At 40.2% G+C, this 21,483-nt stretch overlaps 1 protein-coding gene across 1 annotated transcript in view; it reads right to left on the bottom strand.

The window, feature by feature from the left end:
* Positions 1–21,483, bottom strand: part of itga8 (integrin, alpha 8) — a 242,751-nt gene that overhangs the window by 31,130 nt on the left and 190,138 nt on the right. Inside the window, exon 27 of the mRNA XM_059972246.1 lies at positions 12,288–12,401. Coding sequence (XP_059828229.1) covers positions 12,288–12,401 — 114 coding nt within the window. The remainder of the gene's footprint in view (positions 1–12,287; positions 12,402–21,483) is intronic.

The raw sequence follows: 21,483 nt of genomic DNA on the forward strand, positions 1-21,483 counted from the left end.
CATAGCAAATGCCCTAGAATGACTACTAACCTTGATAATTTACACTGCACATCTGCCAGTTCACGGTTTGTCTAAAAGTCTCTTAAATGTTAGGATCATATCTCCTTTTATTCACTTCCCCTAGCAGTGCATTCCAGGCACAGTCACTCTCTGTGACTAAATACTTGCCATACATATCCTCGAAGCATTCTCCTTCTCAACTGAAAGCTGTCCCCTTGAGAATCTGACATTTTAAACCTGGAAAAAGAGATTCTAACCAACTACACTATTGATTCATCTTATAATTGTATTTACTTCCACCAGGTCACCCCTCAGCCATCAACACTCCAGAGAAACAATTCTTATAGTCCAGATAGCATTCTGCACCCTCTCCAAAGACTCCATGTCCTTCCTGTAATGTGGTGATTAGAAATGCATATAGTACTCCAAACAAGGCTGAGCCAAAGTTTCATGCAGTTGCAAAACGACTTTCTGACTTTTATGCTTTATAGACAAACCAATTGAAGCAAGCAATCTGTATGTCTATCTACTTATGTTTCCCTTTTAAAGGAGCTGGGTACTTGCACCCCAAGAGCCCTCTGCACATCAAGTGACCTACCATTTACTGTATAATTTTCCCTTGCATTTCACCTCCAAAAGTGCAACACTTCACACATATCTGAGTTAGACTATATCAGTTATTTCTCTGCCCAACCATATAACAATTACAGCACAGAAACAGGCCATCTCAGCCCTTCTAGTCCGTGCCAAATGCTTACTCTCACCTAGTCCCACCGACCTGCAGTCAGACCATAAACCTCCATTCCTTTCCTGTCCATATACCTATCCAATTTTACTTTAAATGAAAATATCGAACCAATGATTCCAGTTTGTCTATACTCTGCTGAATACTTTGACAACTTATCCACAACTGCACCAATTTTTATGTAGTCTACAAGTGCACTGGTGACAAACTCAAGAGAAAATGCCACTCCACCACTGCTCTCTGTTTCCTTTGGCCAGGTTAATTTTGAATCTAGTCTGGCCAATCTCCATGGATCCCATGCATTTCAGTTTCCTGGAACAGCTGACTTCAAGAAACCTTGTCGATAGGTTTACTGAAGTTCATATAGATATAACATCCAATGCCATACCCTCATCAATCATCTTCATATCCTCCTCATAATCAAGTTTGTAAACATGACCTTCCACATGCAAATCTGTGTTGACTCTCCATAATAAGTCTACGCTTTTCAGGATCCTATCCCCAAGAAACTTCTCCAATAATTTCCTTACCACTGATGTAAGGCTGACCGACATACAAGTTCCTGGGCTCTCTCTACTGTTATTCTTAAACAAAGGAACACCATTAGCTACTCTCATGCCCTCTGAAAACTTTGCTGTAGCTAGAGGACACAAAGGTCTCTATCAAGGCCCCAACAATCTCCTCACATGCCCCTCTCAATAATCTGGAATAGATCCCATCAGACCCAGTGTACATATCTACCTTAACACCATTCAAGAGATCCAATACCACCATCTACTGGAAATCACCATTCCTGAGAACATCAGCAGGCTTCTCCAAGCCCTTCCTGGTAAATATCAAAGCAAAGTGCTTGCTTTGAATCTGATTTTCTCTATGTGTAAATTTTCTCCTTTGTCTTTGCGTAGTCCTATCCTCTCCCTAGTTACCCTTTGTTTTTAATGTATGCATAAAATACTTTGGGATTTTTAAAAATCCTATTCAACATGGACATTTCATGGACCCTTTAAGCCTTCATGATTCCATTCTCTCCCTCCTTTGTTATGTTCCTCAAAGGCCTGGTCTGGTTTCAGCTTCCTAAACCTTATACAGTATATACTTCCTTTTTACTTTTGACTATATTTGCAACATCTCTCATCATTCGCTGTCCCTGATCTTTCCCATCCTTGCCTTTCTTCTTCATGAGAACATGTTCGTCCTGAATTCTGACCAGCTGGTCTCTAAATGACTTCCACATGCTAGATGTGGATTTACAAAATAACAGCTGCTCCCAATCCATTCTCCCTAACTTCTACAGAATACTGTTGCAATTAACCATTCCTCATTTTAGCACTTCACCCCCTCCAAAAGGTCCAACCTTATTTTTATTAATAACTATCTGAAAACTTTCTGAGTTTTCCTGGTTTTCCTGCCTGCCATCAGCTGGCCTGGTCTACTACACTAAACAACATTTAATATGCCTCCTTCCACAGATGAAGTATCTACGTATTTGCTAATAAGCATTCCTGGATGTACTGAACACATGGCGTCCCATCTAAACCTCTGGCACTAAGAGAGTCCCTCTCATTATTAGGAAAATTAAAGTCATCCACTATTGCTTCCCAGTTGACCAAAGGTCTTTAGCATTCTGTCAGAGCCCACCAAGATTTTAGCAATGTTATGGTACACAGCCTATAATGTGCCAGTTGGTGGACAGTCCGTGTGGGTGGGAGGGAGGAAAGCAGCTTGTTTTGCCAATGCTGTTTTGTTGCTTGTTGTGTTCTGTGTTGTTTTGCTGAGTAAGATGGGCATGCTATGCTGGTGCGACACATGCAGGCCATCCTCAGCACACCATTAATGCAACCAGTCCAGTTCACTCTAGTTTTGAAGTCCATGTGATCAATAAATGAATCTGAATCTGGTAAGGTGAAAAAAGCTGTTCTTATTGTTTTACTGGGAATCACAAACATCATTTTACTTTCAGATCAAGGAACTGATTTTTATTGTTTGGATTGTTCGAGTCAAGTGCACTATGATTTCCATGTGTTTAAAACATCAGTTGCTTTAACAACATGCATTGTTGATCACTTTCACATAGATTATCTTGACATTTGCTTCTTCCCATTTTAAAACAATAGATTCAAATTAGGTTTGAAAACAAGTCAACAATCTAAATAAGTTTTTGAAAGAAGCTTTTACCAGATCCAGATTTAGCTGACTGACTTATTTAACTTTGATGTGGAATATTTGAAAGCTAGCCATAGAGCTAAAATAGCAATTCTGCAAAAAAAAACTGTTAGGCTTATCTTCCATTTCATCCAAACTAGTGTTATCTAATTGCCATTCAGGGAAATGGGAAGGATTTCTGGCTCCAATTTCTTCTTTTGTAATATAGCAATTATAAAAAAATGTTGCAATATTGTGTCTGGGTCCTTTTACCCTGAATTCAGTGAAAAAAAGACAGAAAATAATGTAATTTTCCCCAAATGTGACATGTACTATTAGATTGTTTTCATTAAACAAAGTGTGTGAGCCAATGCAAATACATTGCAGTTTGGATGAGATATGGCACCAGATACAATATCCTTGCCTGAGCCAGAATTAAATCTGTTTTTTCCATGTTGGAATGCAAGCCCAATGTATCAGCTTCCTGTCTAAGATGATTCCAATTCTTGAAGCCAAACACTGCAATCTCTACTCTTTTCATGGTACAGCCAGATTAAAAATAACCACCACTTGGATCTGTCAAATATGTCATTCCCATATTCTTTCTAATGATTAGGTATTTCCTTATTGGATGTAGCTAAGAAATCTTCTGGTCTGAGTGCTGTGACGACAAGTTAGAATGGTTTGTTAATACCTCCTCGTCATTAGATCAATCCATGTCATAGCAATTGTAAATGTACTGTATATAAGAGAAGTGAGAATGAAGTTTGCCAAGGATGGACAATATCTGATGAGTAGTTGCCATTATGTCCTTCCTTTATTATTGCTTATTGACTTCAAAAACATCTGAAGGCATTATAGAAACTTTCAATACCATGTGCTTGCGTGCACTGAGCACACGCATAAAATCAAAATCTAAGCAAAAGCACATCACAAAGTTCAATGCTGGTATTGTTATGCATATTAGTGATCCACATGCGAATAGAGGAGGTATAGTTAGTAGATCTGTAGATGGAACAAAGATCGGTGATGATGTGGGTAGTGAGGAGAGTAACCTTTCACTACAGAATAATATTGATCAGTTGGCAGGATGGGCAAAGATGTGGAAGATGGAAATTAACCCTGAAAGAAAAACAAGGGCATTACATTTTGGGAGGATTAATAAGGCTAGGATATTCACAATGAATGGGAAGCCCTAAAAAAAACAGAGACCTTAGTGGACGTAGCCAAAGATCCCTCAAGACTGCACACTAGTAGATGAGGTGATGAAGAAGGCAAAGGGATATTTGCAGACACTTACAATACAAGATCAGAGTGTGAGGTGTTATAGAACAAGTACATAAGTCTTTAATGAGGTACAGCTGGAGTAGTATGCACAGATTTGGTCACCACACTGTGCATTTTCTACAGAGTTGATTCACCATGGAACATCTCAGCTGTGAGCTAAGACAGGATTGACTGGGTTTGTTTTCATTGTTCAGAAAGCTGAAGGGAGACCTGATACAAAGTTATGCGGGGCATAGATAAGAGGAAATATTTTCTATCATTTCTGTGAAGAGAACCTGTTCACAGGTGATATGAGGAAAAATGCTTTCATTCAGAGAAGGAATAGTAATCTGGAACACACTGCATTAAGCTGACACTCACACAACATTTAAGTACTTAGATGAGCACCTTTGAAATATTGAAGTATGGAAGGCTGAATGTTGGGAGGAGGGATAAGTACAGACAGGAACCAATGACAGGTATGGATAAGGTTGGCGACAGACCTGCTTGCATCACTATATGATTCTATAACCTTATGACAAATTTATAAATGCTTTTTTTTAAAAGGTAAGCCATTAATATTTATTCAAAGATTCAAGATTCAGAGCATATTTATTATCAAATAATGTATTAATTATACACCTTGAAATTTGTCTGCTTATAGGTAGTCACAAAGCAAGAAACTCGAATAACCTAATTTAAAAAAAGAGCAAAAACCACTGCACAGAGGGAAAAAAAAAACAAATCTCGCAAATAGTAGAAGCAAGCCAACAGCATCCCGAACTAGAGTGAGTCCCAGATCTACTCCCAGAGTAGGCCCAAGCCAAGCCTTGGTCCCCATTTTTCACACCAGTGGGGCAGAAACGCTCAGCAGCCGGATCAGTTCACAGCCTCGGTGCCACGGAGAAAGGAATGAACATTCGTAGAGGAGTGAATGAAATCTGTCCGGTGCTCAGGCTTCCAGTCTACCTGCTCCATTGTCACCACCCCCCCACCCCACCTGGTTTTCAAAGTGGCAACCATCATTCCAGTGCCAAAGAAGGCAACAGTATCCTGCCTAAATGACTATCATCTGGTAGCATTAACAGCAACCATTATGAAATTATTTGAGCGGCTAGTTATGGAGCACATTAAAGCCTTTCTCCTGGCTACACTGGACCCTTTCCAGTTTATCACTCAAATCGATCCACTGATGATGCAATAGCCTCTGCCGCCACTCTGTCCTGTCCCTCCTGGAAAATATGGTCTCATAGGCCAGACTGCTGTTTATAGAATTCAGTTCAGCGTTCAACACCAGCATAGCCCAGAAACTGTCCTCGCTGGGTCTCAACACCTCCCTCTGCGGGTAGCAATGTCTCTCGTCCCATTACGCTGAGCACTGGCACTCTCCAAGGCTGTGTGCTCAGCCCGCTGCTGTTCACACTGCTGACGCATTACCGTGTCGCTAGCAGTTCAAACCACGTCATCAAGTTTGTGGATGACACAACAGTGGCTGGCCTCATCAAGAATGATGACGAGACAGAGTATAGAGAGGAAGTGGAGTGGCTGGTGGATTGGCGTGAGAAGAACAACCTAAGCCTGCACGTGGAGAAGACAAAGGAAATCATTGTGGAAATCAGGAGAGTGCGGACAAACATCCCCCTGAGAATACATGGGTCCTCCATAGAGAGAGTTAAGCACACCAAGTTCCTGGGGGTTCACATCATGGATGATCTGAGCTAGTCTCCTACTACCACTTCCCTGAACAAGAAGGCACAGCAGCAGCTCTGCTTCCTGAGAAGATTGAGGCAAGCAAGGATTCCCCCTCACCCCTGCTACCTTAAACGCATTTTACAGGAGTACAATTGGGAGCATCCTGACAAGTTGCATCTCCATCTGAAATGCGAGCAGTTGAAGATAGGACCAGGTGTCCCTACAAAGGATTGTGAGAACAGCTGAGAGGATCATAGGGGTCTCCCTACCATCCATCAGGGGCACTTATCAGGAGTGCTGTGTATGCAGGTCCCTTGGTATTATCAAGGACCCTATCCACCCATCCAGCATCCTCTAGCTTTTTACCATCAGGCAGGAGACTACAAGGCATAAAAACAAGAACGGTCAGGATGAGAAACAGTTTCTTCCCCCAGGCCATTAGGCTTCCGAACTCCCTGTCGCATCGTATTCGAAGTGTCACTGATTGAAACATATAAGGTTATTAAGGGATTGGACACACTGGAGGCAGGAAGCATGTTCCCGCTGATGGGTGAGTCCAGAACTAGAGGCTACAGTTTAAGAATAAGGGGTAGGCCATTTAGAACAGAGATGCGGAAAAACTTTTTGACCCAGAGAGTGGTGGATATGTGGAATGCTCTGCCCCAGAAGGCAGTGGAGGCCAAGTCTCTGGATGCATTCAAGAGAGAGTTAGACAGAGCTCTTATAGATAGTGGGGTCAAGGGATATGGGGAGAGGGCAGGAACAGGGTACTGATTGTGTATGATCAGCCACGATCACAGTGAATGGCGGTGTTGGCTAGAAGGGCCGAATGGCCTACTCCTGCACCTACTGTCTATTGTCTATTAAGCTGTCCTGTACCTTACAATATTTAATATTAATGCATTTAGTTTGTTATTTGTGTGTGATCCATCTGTAGCTTTTCTCCTTACCTTCATGTTATCGTGTGTTATGTATACTACAGTGCTCTGCACCCTGGTTCAGAGAAACGCTGTCTCGTTTCTATATACATTATATGTAAATACATGTATATAGTTAAATGATAATAAACTTGACCTGACCTGACACATGAGGGAAGGTAAAAGAAAGTTTGAGGCCACTTTTGTATTTAATTCCCTTTACAACAAACAATCACATTATTTTGCTTTCCTCATTACTGCAGCTGCATATCAGTATTCTGCAAATCATACCCAAAGACACCAGGAGCACTCCAATTTTTCACCATTTAGATATCATCTTACATTTTCTTGTTAAATTGGACAATTTTGCACTTCCTTACATTATACTCCTTTTCCCAGATCTCTATCCACTCACTTAATCAACAGTATCCCTTTGTAGCCCCCATCCAAGTTAATTTGAATAAGAAGTTGAGGCCTTAACACAGAATGCCATTTCATTTTGTCAACTGAAGAACAAACATTTATACCTGATCTCTATTTCCTGATGGCCATTCAGTCTTCTTTCCACACCTACATGTACCCCTTTACAGTATCATAAATACTGTTTTCCATAATAAACTTTGATGCAGCACTTTAGCAAATGTCTTCTGGGAATCTAAGCAGAGGACTTCTGTTTCTTCCTTTATCAACAGCTCACGTGTTTCTTCAAAGGACTTCTATAAATTGGTATAAATAAAAATAATTTCCTCAACATAACCATCTTTACTTTAAATTTGAATTTTCATTAAATGCCTTGTCAGAATGTCTTTAATATTTTTTTCCTTTCAGAAATGTTAAGCTAACTGACCTATAATTTTCTGCAACACACACTAAATGCTGGAGGAACTCTGCAGACCAGGCAGCATCTATGGAAAAAAGTACAGTTGATGTTCCGGCCCGAGACCCTTTGACAGGACTGTCCTGCTGAAGGGTCTTGGCCTGAAACGTTGACAGACCTGCCAAAGGATTTGGCCTGAAATATCAACTGTACTTTTTTCCGTAGATGCTGCCTGGCCTGCTGAGTTCCTCCAGCATTTTGTGTGTGTTGCTTGGATTTCCAGCATCTGCAGATTCTCTCATGTTGATAACTTTCTGCCTTCCCTCTCTGACGGCTATGCGCATTTGGTACAGAGTAAGAGCTGAGGTTTGTGGTAAATCAGCCATTATTATACTGAATGGTGCAAAAGTCTTGAAGCCTAGCGGCCTGCTCCTGCTACTGTTTTCTTGTATTCTCTCAATTTGAATATTGGACCATTTGGAATCACAAGACACTGCAGATGCTCAAATCTGGAGCAACAAAACAAACTGCTAGAGCAGAGACTCAGGGGACAATAAATGTTGATCCCTTTGCTTCCAGATGTTGCTTACTCTGCTGATTTCCTTCAACTCTTTTTTTAACCATTAGATGTTTAGAATTGGTTAATGATCCTCAGAAGGATTTACTGCTTGAGGAGCACACCCTGTGAAACACCAGCTCCAACAGAATTTGATGCAGATCACATGAGGCTCAGCGGAACTTTGTATCAGGATTACAAGAAGCGATTTGGGAATCGTAACCAGTTAGTGTCCTGCAGGGCGTCTACTGGTACATCAAAAACTTGGATAGCACACTGCAGTCTACAGTATCACCCAGTTCCCAGGCCAATCACTAACACAGAACTTAGCCAAGAGTTATTTTTCCCTTTTCACTCCTCAACCCACTGGCCAGCAATGAGCTGGGAGCTTATGTAGAAAAGAACAATGCAGACATCACTGTTTTGCTTGGAGCCTGGTCAAATACCAGTTCAGTTCTAAATTTAGTAGCATGATAAAAGAATGCTAGACTTTTGTTATGTTTTTGCAAATCACTGATGTTTGTTTTGAAGCAGAATTACTCAGAGCCCACAATCTTTAATTACATTCGGTCCTCCGGCCCATCTCTCCTTGAGCCCATCTTATTTTTAGAAAAGACATTCAAAATTTTGTAAATATTCTGGACTGATAGTTCCATGCAAGCAGCACTTACAGTGCGACATCAAGCTTACATCACTGGAGACCAACTAGAGCTCAAGAAATACAGATATGATCTGCGTAAAACTATTATTACGAATGTGCCACAACTCTGAGGGGCCGAAGGGTACAAAGTAGCCCCCTCCTTTGTGAGAATCACAAGATCGCTAGTAATTCGGGTCTGGGACCCAGGAAATGAGGGAGAATCCTCAAGGTTGGAATGTGTCTCCAATTGTCTAGGTTCTTAGTTCTGAAGTTGCTTCTTCAGACCTCTCTGCCTCTGCATCTTTCATATATTAAGGCACCCCTCAATGTCTGCCGTGATATTTTGTTTCATGTCCCGTAGCAGGTTGTGTCCAATAATTGTCCTGTGATGTGATCTGGGATATTTTATGTACAAGTTGTAGATATTATTTCTCTGAATAATCAATCTGAATTAATATATATATATATATATATATATACACAACTAGAAAATCTTTAGTTCATTCTTAAATTGCATTAGTGATTGTTTAATATTATTGAACACGTGGACAGCATAGGCCATGTTTCTCAACATTGACCTTAGCAATTTCATTCCATATGGATTTTTGGGTTTAACTGCAGTTCTCGGTCAAGTTAGTTGGACCCAACTGCCTTTTCTTGCTCTTAAGTTTGCTTGTTTGCCTTTTAACTTAACTGAAGTATTACTGACTGCATGGCTGCTTCCTTACTCTTGCAACAGGGAAGCCTGAGTTGATCCCAACAGTCAAAATACTGTAAAAAGATTTACAAAAACAAAATGCAGCTGATGTTGGAAATTAAATGTAAAAACAGAAAATACTGAATACTCGGAGCAGTAAATTTAGATGGATTATCAGTGGCTCTGTCCACTTATGCTGTCTGACATGCAGCGTGACTTTAGCAATGTCTTCTTAGTAATAGAGGGAATGAAAATGACAGGAACATTGAAGTTATCTTATTGCAATTGTTGTAACTGCAGTGTGACCTGTACAAAAGCAAAAGACGGCAAAAACCAGGAAATGCTGGAAATACTTACAAGGTCAGGCAGCATCTGTGGGAAGAGAAACCGAGTTAATGTTTCAGATTGAAGGCACTTTAATAGAACTTGGAAGGAAGCAAAAGAAGTGTTCTATGCTGCAAGGAGAATGGGGAAGAGTCAATCTCTCTGAAGTGATAAAATCAGAGTTGCCATGACCAAAAGATGTAAACAGGATTATCTGGTCAATGAATGAATGGGACCAGGTGGAGAGTGAGAATGTAGCCAAAAAAACAGACAGAAGAGTGTGGGAGTTATGAACTGCAGAGGGGGAAGACACACCTTGCAGGTGACAACATGTATTTGATCTGAGATATTGACTATTCCCATTAAAGGCATGCCACTTGCTGAGTATTTCCAGCATTCTCTACTTTTTTCTTAGATTTGCAGTATCTGCATTTTTTTTATTTTCACTGATGGACTGTAGCTGGGTATATAATTATAAAATGGATCATTTAAAGAAACAAGGAAATTATTAGGCATAGTAATCAGAGAAAGGTGCTCAACAACATTCCAGAACAAGACTCATGGAGCATCTTTAATAGGGTGATAATGCTTAAAACCTGCAAGCTTGGACTAAACAACAGTGGTACATAATTGATGAAGTATCAAATGAAAACAAAAGTAGAAATAAAGAGGTAAAATGTACTTAGGTTTTTCAGACAGAAGTTGTCGCTGATCGACTTCAGCTAACAAATATCAAAAGCTTTAATAGCACCCATGATCATCCAGAAATTCATGCCCAGCCAAGCATAAAGGAAATGACAAACAGAGAATTTCAGCCATACTCCACGTGGTTCCATCACTGCAGAAAGATACCAGAAGTTGCACGGGATCCTCAACAAGGCTTTGTGGATTGTTGATACTGTACCTGCAATCATCTACATGCGAGATCAGCATGGCCTGGGGGTGACTGAGCAGCTCCCTGAAGGGGCAGAAGATAAATGGACCACTGGAAGCCCTTACATCACCTCATATGAAGGCCAGTTCAAACATTCGAGACATGGAATGAGAATGATTTACAATGGCAGCAAGGTATAGACCCTGCAATGTATTTTGGTTTGCTCACTGCCTGACGACATATGCATAGTATTGAATGGTTTTTGAACCAATAAAAAAAAGATACTGTGTTGCCCATAAGAATGTTGATTTACATAATATAATTTCTTGTTCAATTTTTAGTTCAAAAGGAAATCTTGATTTATTTAGGTGTCTGTTGTTGTAAACCAATTAAAGACAAATATTGTCCAAGACTCCTGCCACCATGCCTAAAAGTGCCAAAGACTAGTTTCAAGAGAGACGGCTTTTATATTCTGTTGCTGATTACAAGGCACAAATTAATACTTATTTTCCTTTTGTTCCCCTTTCCCTTTCTTTACCCCCTTCTTAAAGGTATTGGGCAGAAGTTCATGTGTAGATGGCGCTGGGAGTGGTGAGACCAGAGGTGCCTTAGACACTGTCGACTTGGACTTTATAATGGTGCTCATGTGAAACTGAAAAAGTTTGGAGAGGGTTATGTTACTACATGGCAGTTCAAGGCTCTTCAGCTGCAATTGCGCCAAACAGCATGTTAAAAATTTAAAATTAAACTGCTTCCCCGTTGGGAAAAAGTGGAAACGGTGGTTCTGGGACTGCCTCTCATTCTGCAGCTGTATATTATAGAGCTCTTGAGTACAAACTTCCAAAATTAATTAAGTAAAGAAGAACATGATACCTGAAAATCTGGGCATAAATATGCAATGTAACTAAAATGTCTTGCTTTTAGCTTCAAATCAAGTCTTTCTCTTGAATAATTCAATGACTACTTGATTTTCATGGTCTGGAGTATTGTACAATTATTTTTTCTATTATGCAGAATTGTGAAGTTTCCAAAACAGTGGCGATCTGTATTTTAATTGTGCATTACATTTAGCTGCTTCCACATTCATACATAATCAAGAACGTGTTTGATAAAGAATCTGTGCACAAGTTGTTCTATCTAACTCCTAGTGTCATACAGCATGGAATGTGAAGTGCTTTGACTAAGTAACGTTAAGAACCATCCTCTTCTGTGTTGTTATGCAACATTTATGGTGACTGGTCAATAACGTATTAGAAGATAATAAGAAGATTTGGCAGCAGCAAGAGAGCCAGCATTTGAAAAAAGATGTAGAACATTGAAACAGGATAAAATTATTGGGAAACTTATGGATATGACAAACACGTCTAAGTAATTTGTGCAGCTTTGAAGGAATTATGAGGCACCATTAAAGTGAATGGATATACAATTTTCTTAATATGGAGAGCCAGTGAATCAATCCAACCAAAGAAAATTTAAATTGTTGGCATTTTAAGAATGTTCGTTCAGAATTGGCCTTTTCATTTATAGCATATAAATTTATTGTATAAATGTAATTTATTGTATATTGTAATTTATTGTATTGTATATAAAACTCTCAATTAACCATTTTGCATTTACCTTTAGGAATGTCTGAACCCACATGCGAAACCAAACTTTTAGCACCGCACTCTGCCCTCTCTGCAGTTGATCAACATAACAGACTATTTTTGTACATTCAACGTTGCTGCAATTCTGTAAAACAAAATGATTAATGTTAAGGTTTTATGCTGAATGTAAAATGAAATTTAACAGCTTTCACGTACTTCCTAGATTTGCTAATGGTAATCATAAAATTAAAAAGAAACTGAAAACAGACCCTTGCATATGACTCCTATAAAATATGTTTTTATTTATCTATGTAAACAACTATGACTATGACTACTCTCCCCAACTAATTTCATATCTTGCCACTCTGCTGCATGACGTGGCAACTGCTATGAGACTGAAAATAACAGGATTTTCAGAAACAAATGTTTTTCATTGATATTAATTGATGAAACAAGTCAAACACAGTAACAGTTTTCCTGGACGGTCTCCTACAGCTTTATTATCTAAATAATTACCACACTTTCCATTTTGCTGACTTAACAGAACTTTAGAAATGCTTCATTCTGCAATATAATTCATGATACGGTATTCCAAGATGATAAAACGAGCAGCATTGTTGGTTTCATTAATTGCAAATCAATATGTCACATAGATTAGGGATATTTCTTCCTGTTATGAAGTCAATATGGTAGTATTAAATTGATATAATATTTGATATACATTTGAATTCACACCATTTTCTATGAAAGTCTGTCAACATTAAGTATAAATACTGATGACAAAAACCGTATTTCTGAAGCTTAAGACATTTTTTCCAATAAATGTTAGAAAATCACTTTTGCAAGAATGCACAGCTGACATAAATGCAACTTAGGGAAAATAAGAGACCTCCTCTCATGTAACCAACTCACAATCTGCCTCTTTTCCCCTGTTTAATGTCAGGATGGGGACTGATACCAGGCTTCCACAGTGTGCAACTTCACTCCAATTTGTAACATCACATGCTTAAAGGTTCCATGGTAAAAACATATGTCTCCAGTCTAGGTCCTCCCAAAGATGCTTTCTCTATAATAAATGGGGATACTAAAAGCCCAAGTTCTGGCTGCACTAATTAGCCACATAAAGCAAAATGGTTTCTATTTAAGATTATGTTTAGTTTCATACTGTTTTTCTCTCTGAAGTTTGTTTGTTTTTCAACCTGTTGTCATTCTTCCCTCTTGAACCTTTTATTCTCACTATTTAAGTTCTGCCATATAACCAAGGACAGTCAATTGATGGGGTTCTTGGTACATTACAAAATTACATTAAGTTGAGAGAAAGAAATAGGTAAAGCCAGTGTGCCAGTTTGACCACCCACTAGTGCTGTACAATGATATGTAAACTCTAATGGATTAGAAAGTCCTCTTTGCTCACAAGCCAATGTTCTTGTGGTACTATATTCTTACAAATTATCACTACAGATACATGGATAGAAAAGGTTTTGAGAGATATAGACCAAATGTAGGAAAATAGATTTAGTTTAAGATAGGTATTTACAGTAGGCTTGTCATGGTCAAGTTGAGCCAAACAGCCTACTTCTATGCTTTACGACTATGAAATTCTCAAAGATATCAATGACTATTGTTCTATAACTGTATAAATTTGGCATGAGTTGGGGAACAGAAAAGTATTCCACCGAAGAGATAAGATGAAAAATCGTGTTGGATTTCAAAATGGCTGCAACAAAAACAGTAATTTTGGAAGACTTTAAAGGTAACTAATATTGACCAGGATAAACAAAGTGCTAAATATATGGTAGCCATAGTGTTCACAGCATACAGCACAGAAATTGATCCACGACCCAGTATGTCGACTATCAAGCACCATCTACCAGCACTTAGCCTGTAAACTTCTGTACCTTGGCTTCCCCACCAGCCTGTACAGTCAACATTTTGATCATGACATATTAACTTGTTTTAACTTCTGTTTGTACATGTCTTGCCATGTACTGTGCTGTGCCTGCAAAAATCTAAATTTCATGGCACTTATACCTTGTGTAAGAAAGTCCTATATCAACAATACATCTGAACTTCCAACATGCTAAGACTACTAACACAAGAAATTCTGCAGATGCTGGAAATCTAAAGCAACAAACACAAAATACTGGAGGAACTCAGCAGGTCAGGCAGTATCTATGGGAATGAATAAACAGTCAATGCTTTGGGATGAAACCCTATTTGAGGACTGGAAAGAATGAGGGAAGATGACAGAATAAAAAGACTGAGGGAGGGCAGAGGAAGCAGAATAGCTAGAAGGTGATAGGGCAAAAAAGATGAAGTGCTGGAGAGGAAAGAATCTGATAGGAGAGGGGAAAGGACCATAGGAAAAAGGGGAGGAGGAGGGGACCCAATTGGCAGGTGAGAAGGGCTGAGGTTAGAGCAATGGGAGGGTTATTAGTGGAGAGGGGCGAATGGACAACCTGCCACTCCTACACCTTCCCAGCATTTATCCCCGTGGGTGTCCAAAGAGCTCCACCTGCCCATTCACCTCCTTCTTCACCTCCATTCAGGGCTCTAGGTGAGCAAAAACTTCACTCATGAAACTGCTGTGGTCTTTTATTGTGTCTGGTGCTCGCAATGTGGCTCCTCTACCAGTCATGGGGGAACCGCTTCATCGAGCTCCTCCGCTCCATCTGCCAGAAGCAGATCTTCCCAGTGGGCAAACATTTTCATTCCAATTCCCATTCACTTTCTGACACGTCAGTCCACGGCCACCTTTCGTACCACCCTCAGAGTGGAGGAGCAATACCTTATATTCTGCCCGGGTAGCCTCCAACCTGATGGCATGAATATTGACTTCTCCTTTCGATAAAAAAAAGTCCCTCCTCTTCCCCTTTTCTTCTATTCCCCATCGCTTCTTGACTGTTTATTCATCTCCATAGATGCTGCTTGACCTACTGAGTTCCTCCAGCATTTTGTGTGTGATGCTGAGACTATTGATATATGCCTCACTGAGAACCCCTTTAGTTATCCCGGAAGGGCCATTCCTCCAGGTCAAAGAATCATTTCTTCATCACTACCAAATATCTTTACAATTCCCCTTGAACCTTCCCAAGGAACTCTAGCAGAATCATCTTCTGTCCTTCTGCTTCTACCTTTCCCACTTTGCAGGACACCAAAGAATCTTTCCAGTTATTCCAGTTAGGTACGTTCAATTTAAAAATCCCTTTGGTTCTGTGCGAAGTGTTCTCCACATTTAGAGGAAAATACTTAGGCACTCTGTTGCAACCAGCTCTGCCATGAATCTTCCCAAGACTGGCTGCAAAGGAGGAGTGCTGGGCATGCGGCTAGCAACATCATCCTGTAAAAACCTAGAGCTACAGAATGCACCATAAGCTCCAAAGACCTCATCCCTGGGAGAGGAAAGAGAAGATGGGCTACATCTGGGATAACTCGAAAGACTGGTCCAGGAGAGAGGGCCCTGGTGAGCTGCTGTCAGTGACCTTTGCCCCAATAGGTGTGAAGGGCTTAACCCAAGATATTGCAGTCATTAATAGGATCTCAAGTTTCTAATTGCCCATCTCTTTAATCCTCATCCAAACACCATTCTGAGCTCACTACCTTTGGTCTCTTCCATTGTTCCAGTGTAGCTCAAGTTAAGCCCGAGTTACAACATCCTGACGTTCAACCATATTAAATTATGATTTGACTTCTTCCAATTTCAGCTCCCTTAAAACCCATCTTCTTTCTTCACTTGCCCCACTTACACCACCTTTTGACTTGCAAAGTCATCAGTTTTATCATTTAATATCTTCAGTCACAGGTCACTGATCTGAAATGTTATGTTTTTCCATTCAGAAGTGCTGCCTGACTTGCTGAGTATTCCCAGCCATTGTCTTCATTTCCACAATACACAGAGGAGTTTTTGGATCATTATTTCCGAGTCAACAAGGAAGGAAGTAATAAAGGACCTTTTCTGCAAAATCAGACTGGGTGTAACAGTAAGTAATCTGAGCTAATAGTACACAGCTTGTTTAAAGTTATGATCACTAGAAACTAGAAAACATTAAAGTTTTCTCTTATTTTGTTTAACTTCATATGATGCACGTAGTGTTACCCTGTCTGCTGATGACACCAGGATATGGAGGTAGGGTTGGGATGGGGGTAAGTAAACACACCTTAGCCCTCACAAACAAGATGATCACAAGCTTAGTGTGGCAGTTAGTGTGACGCAATTACAGCTTGGGACACTGTGGAGTGCGGAGTTGAATTCCGGTGCCGCCTGTACCTGTGGAATGTGTGGGCCTCCTCTGGGTGCGCCGCTCACCTCCCATAGTCCAAAGACTTACTGGGCAGATTAACTGGTCATTGAAAATCGGCTCATGATCAGGTAGGGTTATACAGGTTTGTCGGGGGTTGGCGTGGCTCGAAGGGTCAGAAGGGCTTACCGCGTGCTGTATCTCTAAGTAAGTAAGTAAATCACTGGAGTTGTGCCAAGCTGTATAGTCATGCAATGGTGCAACATAGAAACAGACCTTTTGGCCTAAACCCCCATGCTATATTCCTCTTAACCCTTCCTATCCAACTACCTGTCTAAATGTTTGTTAAATATAATTATACCCACCACTACCACATCCTCTCATAGTCTGCTCCACACACTCACCATCCCTTGTATGAAAACTTGTGCCTCAGACATCCTTTAAATAAGTCCACTCACTTTAAGCCTCTAGTTTTAAGGACCCTAACATTCTATCCTATGTATGACCTCCACAATTTTTTAAACATCTACAAGATCACCATCAGTGTTCTGAACACCAGGCAAAACAGGCCCAGCCTGTCCAATCTTTCCTTGTAATGAAAGCCCTTCTTTCCAAGCAACATTCTGGTGGATCTCTTGTCAAGTTCAAATTTATTGCCATTCAACCATACACACATATATTGCCATACAAGACAACATTCATCCGGACTAAGGTGCACAACACAGTTACACACACATAACATACCGGGCTGAATTACCCTCATCTCTGGTTGCACGGCTAGGGATGTCCTCCTTAATGGCTTGGCTTGTCCTTAACTATTGTGTCAACATATTACAAGGTGAATGTTAGAAATGAGTCAGAGGTCAGATGCCTGCTCAACTAAGCAGCTTCCCAGCATTGAGAGCAGTATTGGGGCACTGAAATACTGAGCTGAGGGACTTGTACACTTGGCATTAGGTTCTTCAGCTTAATGTCAGCCAAAGACAGTGTTAGCAGCACAACCAGCTCATTGCAATTTTTAAATTGACCTTCTTTAAAATACTATGTGGTTTGTGTTGGTTTCAGTATTTCACTTTATGATTCTGGTTAATTTTTGGTTGACAAAGCTGTTTTTAAGTTCAGTTAATATTTCATTTTTATTCATAATTGTTTTGTTTTTAATAAATGTCTATGAATTATTCTCATATGTCTCTAATTATCAGCAACATCTAAAAATAGGTCACAAGTCTTGGTCAATGGCAAGCTATCAAAAAGTGTTCTGGATGTCCCAAGGCGGGGCCTCAGAATCCAGCTTGTTGCATTTTGAGAAGCACCTCTTCATGATATCGCTCAGGTTACCAGCCTGTAGGCTGCTTGGAACAGAAGAGGCACAAAAAGGATGACAGAAAAATGAGTGTGGATAGTGGGCCAGGTCGAACAGGATCCAGTCAGGAGGGACAATAAAATATCTTTATCTTTACTGACCCTACCCTGTTAAATTGTTAAAACAGATTTCCCTTTTAAGAATGCATTTTTGGGTCAAATGTACGACCTGGAACTTCTGCAAACTCCTGGGGGATTCAGTGTAAATGAGATTCTGTGTTGTTCCCTAAAGGCAGAACACGAACCTGTAGCTGGCTCCATTACTTCACACTGATTAAAATGTTGAATAAGATTAAAATCGTCCAGAACAAGAGCAGAAAACGAACAGGTGTTCCGTACCGACTGCGTTCGACTGGTCTCTCTCTCCCTGCCATATACGTGCAGAAGGTGAAGGGGTCTTGAGTCGCACACCATTGGGTTCAAGAGCGGCTGTTGCCTGCAACCATTAGTCTTTTGGATGGGCTCTCCTCGGTGCTGAAGACACCCCACAGTTGTGGACTTGCTTCAGAGACTCCGCAGCTCATGTTCATGTTTTTTTTGTCTACCTTTTTTTTACTATTTGCGTGACTTGGTCAGGGCGTTTCAGCGCTGAACTGACTCTGCAGCTGTGGCCTTCAACCACCAGCAGAGCACTGAGGACTTCCCTTTAGTGACCCTGTAGTTGCTGTTACTTGCTTACTTTTTATTGTTCCCACAACTTGTTCTTATTTTTTACCCGCTGGGTCATGTGTGGGGTTTTCTTTGAACGGGTTCAATTGTGTTTCTTTGATTTGAGACTCCCTGCAAGAAGACGAACCTCAAGGTTGTGTAGTGCATGGATAATTTGATAATAAATGTACTTTAAACTTTGAAATTATTTGATAAATTAAATATATTAATGGCCACGATTTACGAGTAGAACCTTTTGCAGTTGTTTTTCGTTAGTGGACTCAATATATTGTATTTTAAACAATATTCTTTAAGGCATTGAATATATATCTACATACCAAGCTTTGAGAAGCTGTAACTAATAAAAGCCATCCCCAGATTCTCACCATCATTAAGCAGCAGAGTAGTTGCAATATTTCATCTATTTACAGAGCAGTTTTACCTTCTGCACTTTAAGCATTAATGTTGATTACAATCATAAAGATCATTTATACTGGATGTAGCTCATGCAATGTGCAAAGTGCATTTGGCATTTTAATAGGTTATTAAGGAAACTCATTTCCAGAAATAACTAAATTATTCATTGAACATCCTTCAAACTGAATACACAGAGGTCTGTTTACAACGGCGAACAATAAATTGCAAAATATACAGTTGGTCAAAGATGAAGCTAGATCACATCAGAAAAGGATTACAAACATTTTACTGCCATGATCCAAAGGAAACAGAAACCGCATCAGGTTTATTGTCACTGACATATATTGTGAAATATGCTGCTCTGGCACTGCAGTACAGCAAAAAAAAAAATTAAAAAAGACTAAAGTTATAAAAAAAAGTCCTTAAGTGGAATAGTGTAATAATGTCCATGGGATTGTAGACCATTTAGAAATGTGATTGTGGAGGGTTTTCAAATATTGGGTGTGGGTCTTCAGGCTTCTGTCTCTCCTTCCTGGTGGTGGTAATGGGAAGAGGAAAGACCCGAGTTTGACGTTCATTAATGATGGATGCTAAGGTTCATTAATGATGCCTCCTGAAGATAACAAAAGCTTGTAAAGCTTCAATTAGTAACAGGCATTTGAATTCTTTTGGCTCATGCTTGCAATTATTTCAGAAAGCAATTATCATTAATAATTTGTGGATCCAACTGCGTGTGTACAACTGTGTGAGTATGCTCCCTGCTTTAGAAAGGGTGAGCAGCTTTAAGTTTCGACGTCAACAAGTCATACAATCTATCCTAGGTCCCACGCATTGATGCACCATAAAGTAGGCATGCCAGCAGCTCTTCTTCATTAGGATTTTCAGCAGATTTGATATGTCACCAAACACTTTAAGTATCCATAGATGTACGGTGGAATGCATTTTGACTGGTTGCATGAGGAACACAAAAGGCGTCAGAAGATTCCAGACTCAGCCAACTCCAACATGTGCACCAGCTTTAGGGACATCATCAAGAGGTGATGCCTCAAGGTGGCAGCACCCTTTGCTAAGGATCTGCAGCATCCGGGACATCTCTTCTCATTAATACCTTCGGGGAGAAGGTACAGGACCCTGAAGACCCACACTCAATGATTCAGAAACACCTTCTTCCCCTGTCTGTGAACCCATGAACACTAGTTCTTTATTCCTTTTTTTTGTATAATTTATGCCTTTTTGTAACTTATAGTAATTTTATGTCTTTGCTCTGCTCTGCTGCTGCAAAATGACAAATTTCACTTCATACAAGTCAGTGATAACAACTCTGATTTTGATCCTCGTTGCATTCATTTTGATAATGCAAATGTTGGGAGAATAAATAAATAGGTTAAAGTTGGATAATGTAAACAGGTGGCTGAAGGTCAGCATGACTCAATGGGCAGAAAGGTTTGTTTTCATGCCCTATCACTCTAGAACTGGATAACTTGATAACGTTTCTGACGGGGATGCCATGACACCACAGAAAGGTTAATTCAGTTCTACATGAATTGTCAATAGTGTGCAGTGACATGACTTCCACAAAAGAAGAAATTTTTTACTACCAATGGCAGAATTTCCTATTAAGTTTTTTCAGGATCTCTGCCCTGTTGCTGAAGTCAGTATTTATTACCCAGCCCCAAAGCAGCATAATAAAAAAGCTCTGACACTCTTCAATTTCATGTCAATGTCAACATGTATGCAGTGGAAGCAAATTCTTTAGAAGTGGCAGAAGAGGAGTATGTCCCAGCTAGCACAGTCTCAGTGAAAGTCACATTCTGATTTGCAGAGTAACTAACGTAGCTAGCTTCTGAAATCGTGAGCAATTTACTGGTCCAGTTCTGAAGAAAACCAGTGGGAAGTGGCTCTTTGTGGGTTAGTATGCTTCTGGGCTTTCATGGCTGAGCACTGTAGTATGAAACTCAGCAGTGCCTTGGCTATCTGACCGCCTAGTGCACTGCTGTACCCAGCAGTATGTTCACCGACGGAGCCCTGTTGAACTCGGCTGAAAGGCTGTGCTTGTGACCCATGGTGCTCCGCAGCAATCAGCACTGGAGCCTCGAAAATGTAGGTGGACTGATCAATAACTTTACAGGTGACACAAAAGTTAGTAGAGATGTGGATAGTGAAGAAGTTTGCCAAAGGATGCAACAGGAATAGATCAGCGGGAAATGCGGGCAGAGAACTGGCTAATTGAAGCTAATCCAGTTGTGTGAGGTGTTACACATTGGAAGGTCAAGTACAAGAGGCAAGTATTCAGAAAAACACATGTAATAGGGTGGTAAAGAAGGCATATGGTATAGTTGCTTTCACTGGTCAGGGACTTGAGAATAAAAGTTGGGAAGACACACAAGCGTACAAAATCTTGGTTCAGCTACATTTGGAGCATTATGTGTAGTTCTGTACAGGAAGGATGTGGAGGGTTTGGAGATTGTGCAGAAGAGTTTTGTCAGGAATTTGCCTGAATCAGATAGCTTTCCCTAGGTGGAGAGGTTAGACAAATTGGGAATGCTCTGTTTGAAGCAGTGC

Source organism: Hypanus sabinus, chromosome 6 (genome assembly GCF_030144855.1).
Source record: "Hypanus sabinus isolate sHypSab1 chromosome 6, sHypSab1.hap1, whole genome shotgun sequence".
Classification (NCBI taxonomy): domain Eukaryota; kingdom Metazoa; phylum Chordata; class Chondrichthyes; order Myliobatiformes; family Dasyatidae; genus Hypanus; species Hypanus sabinus.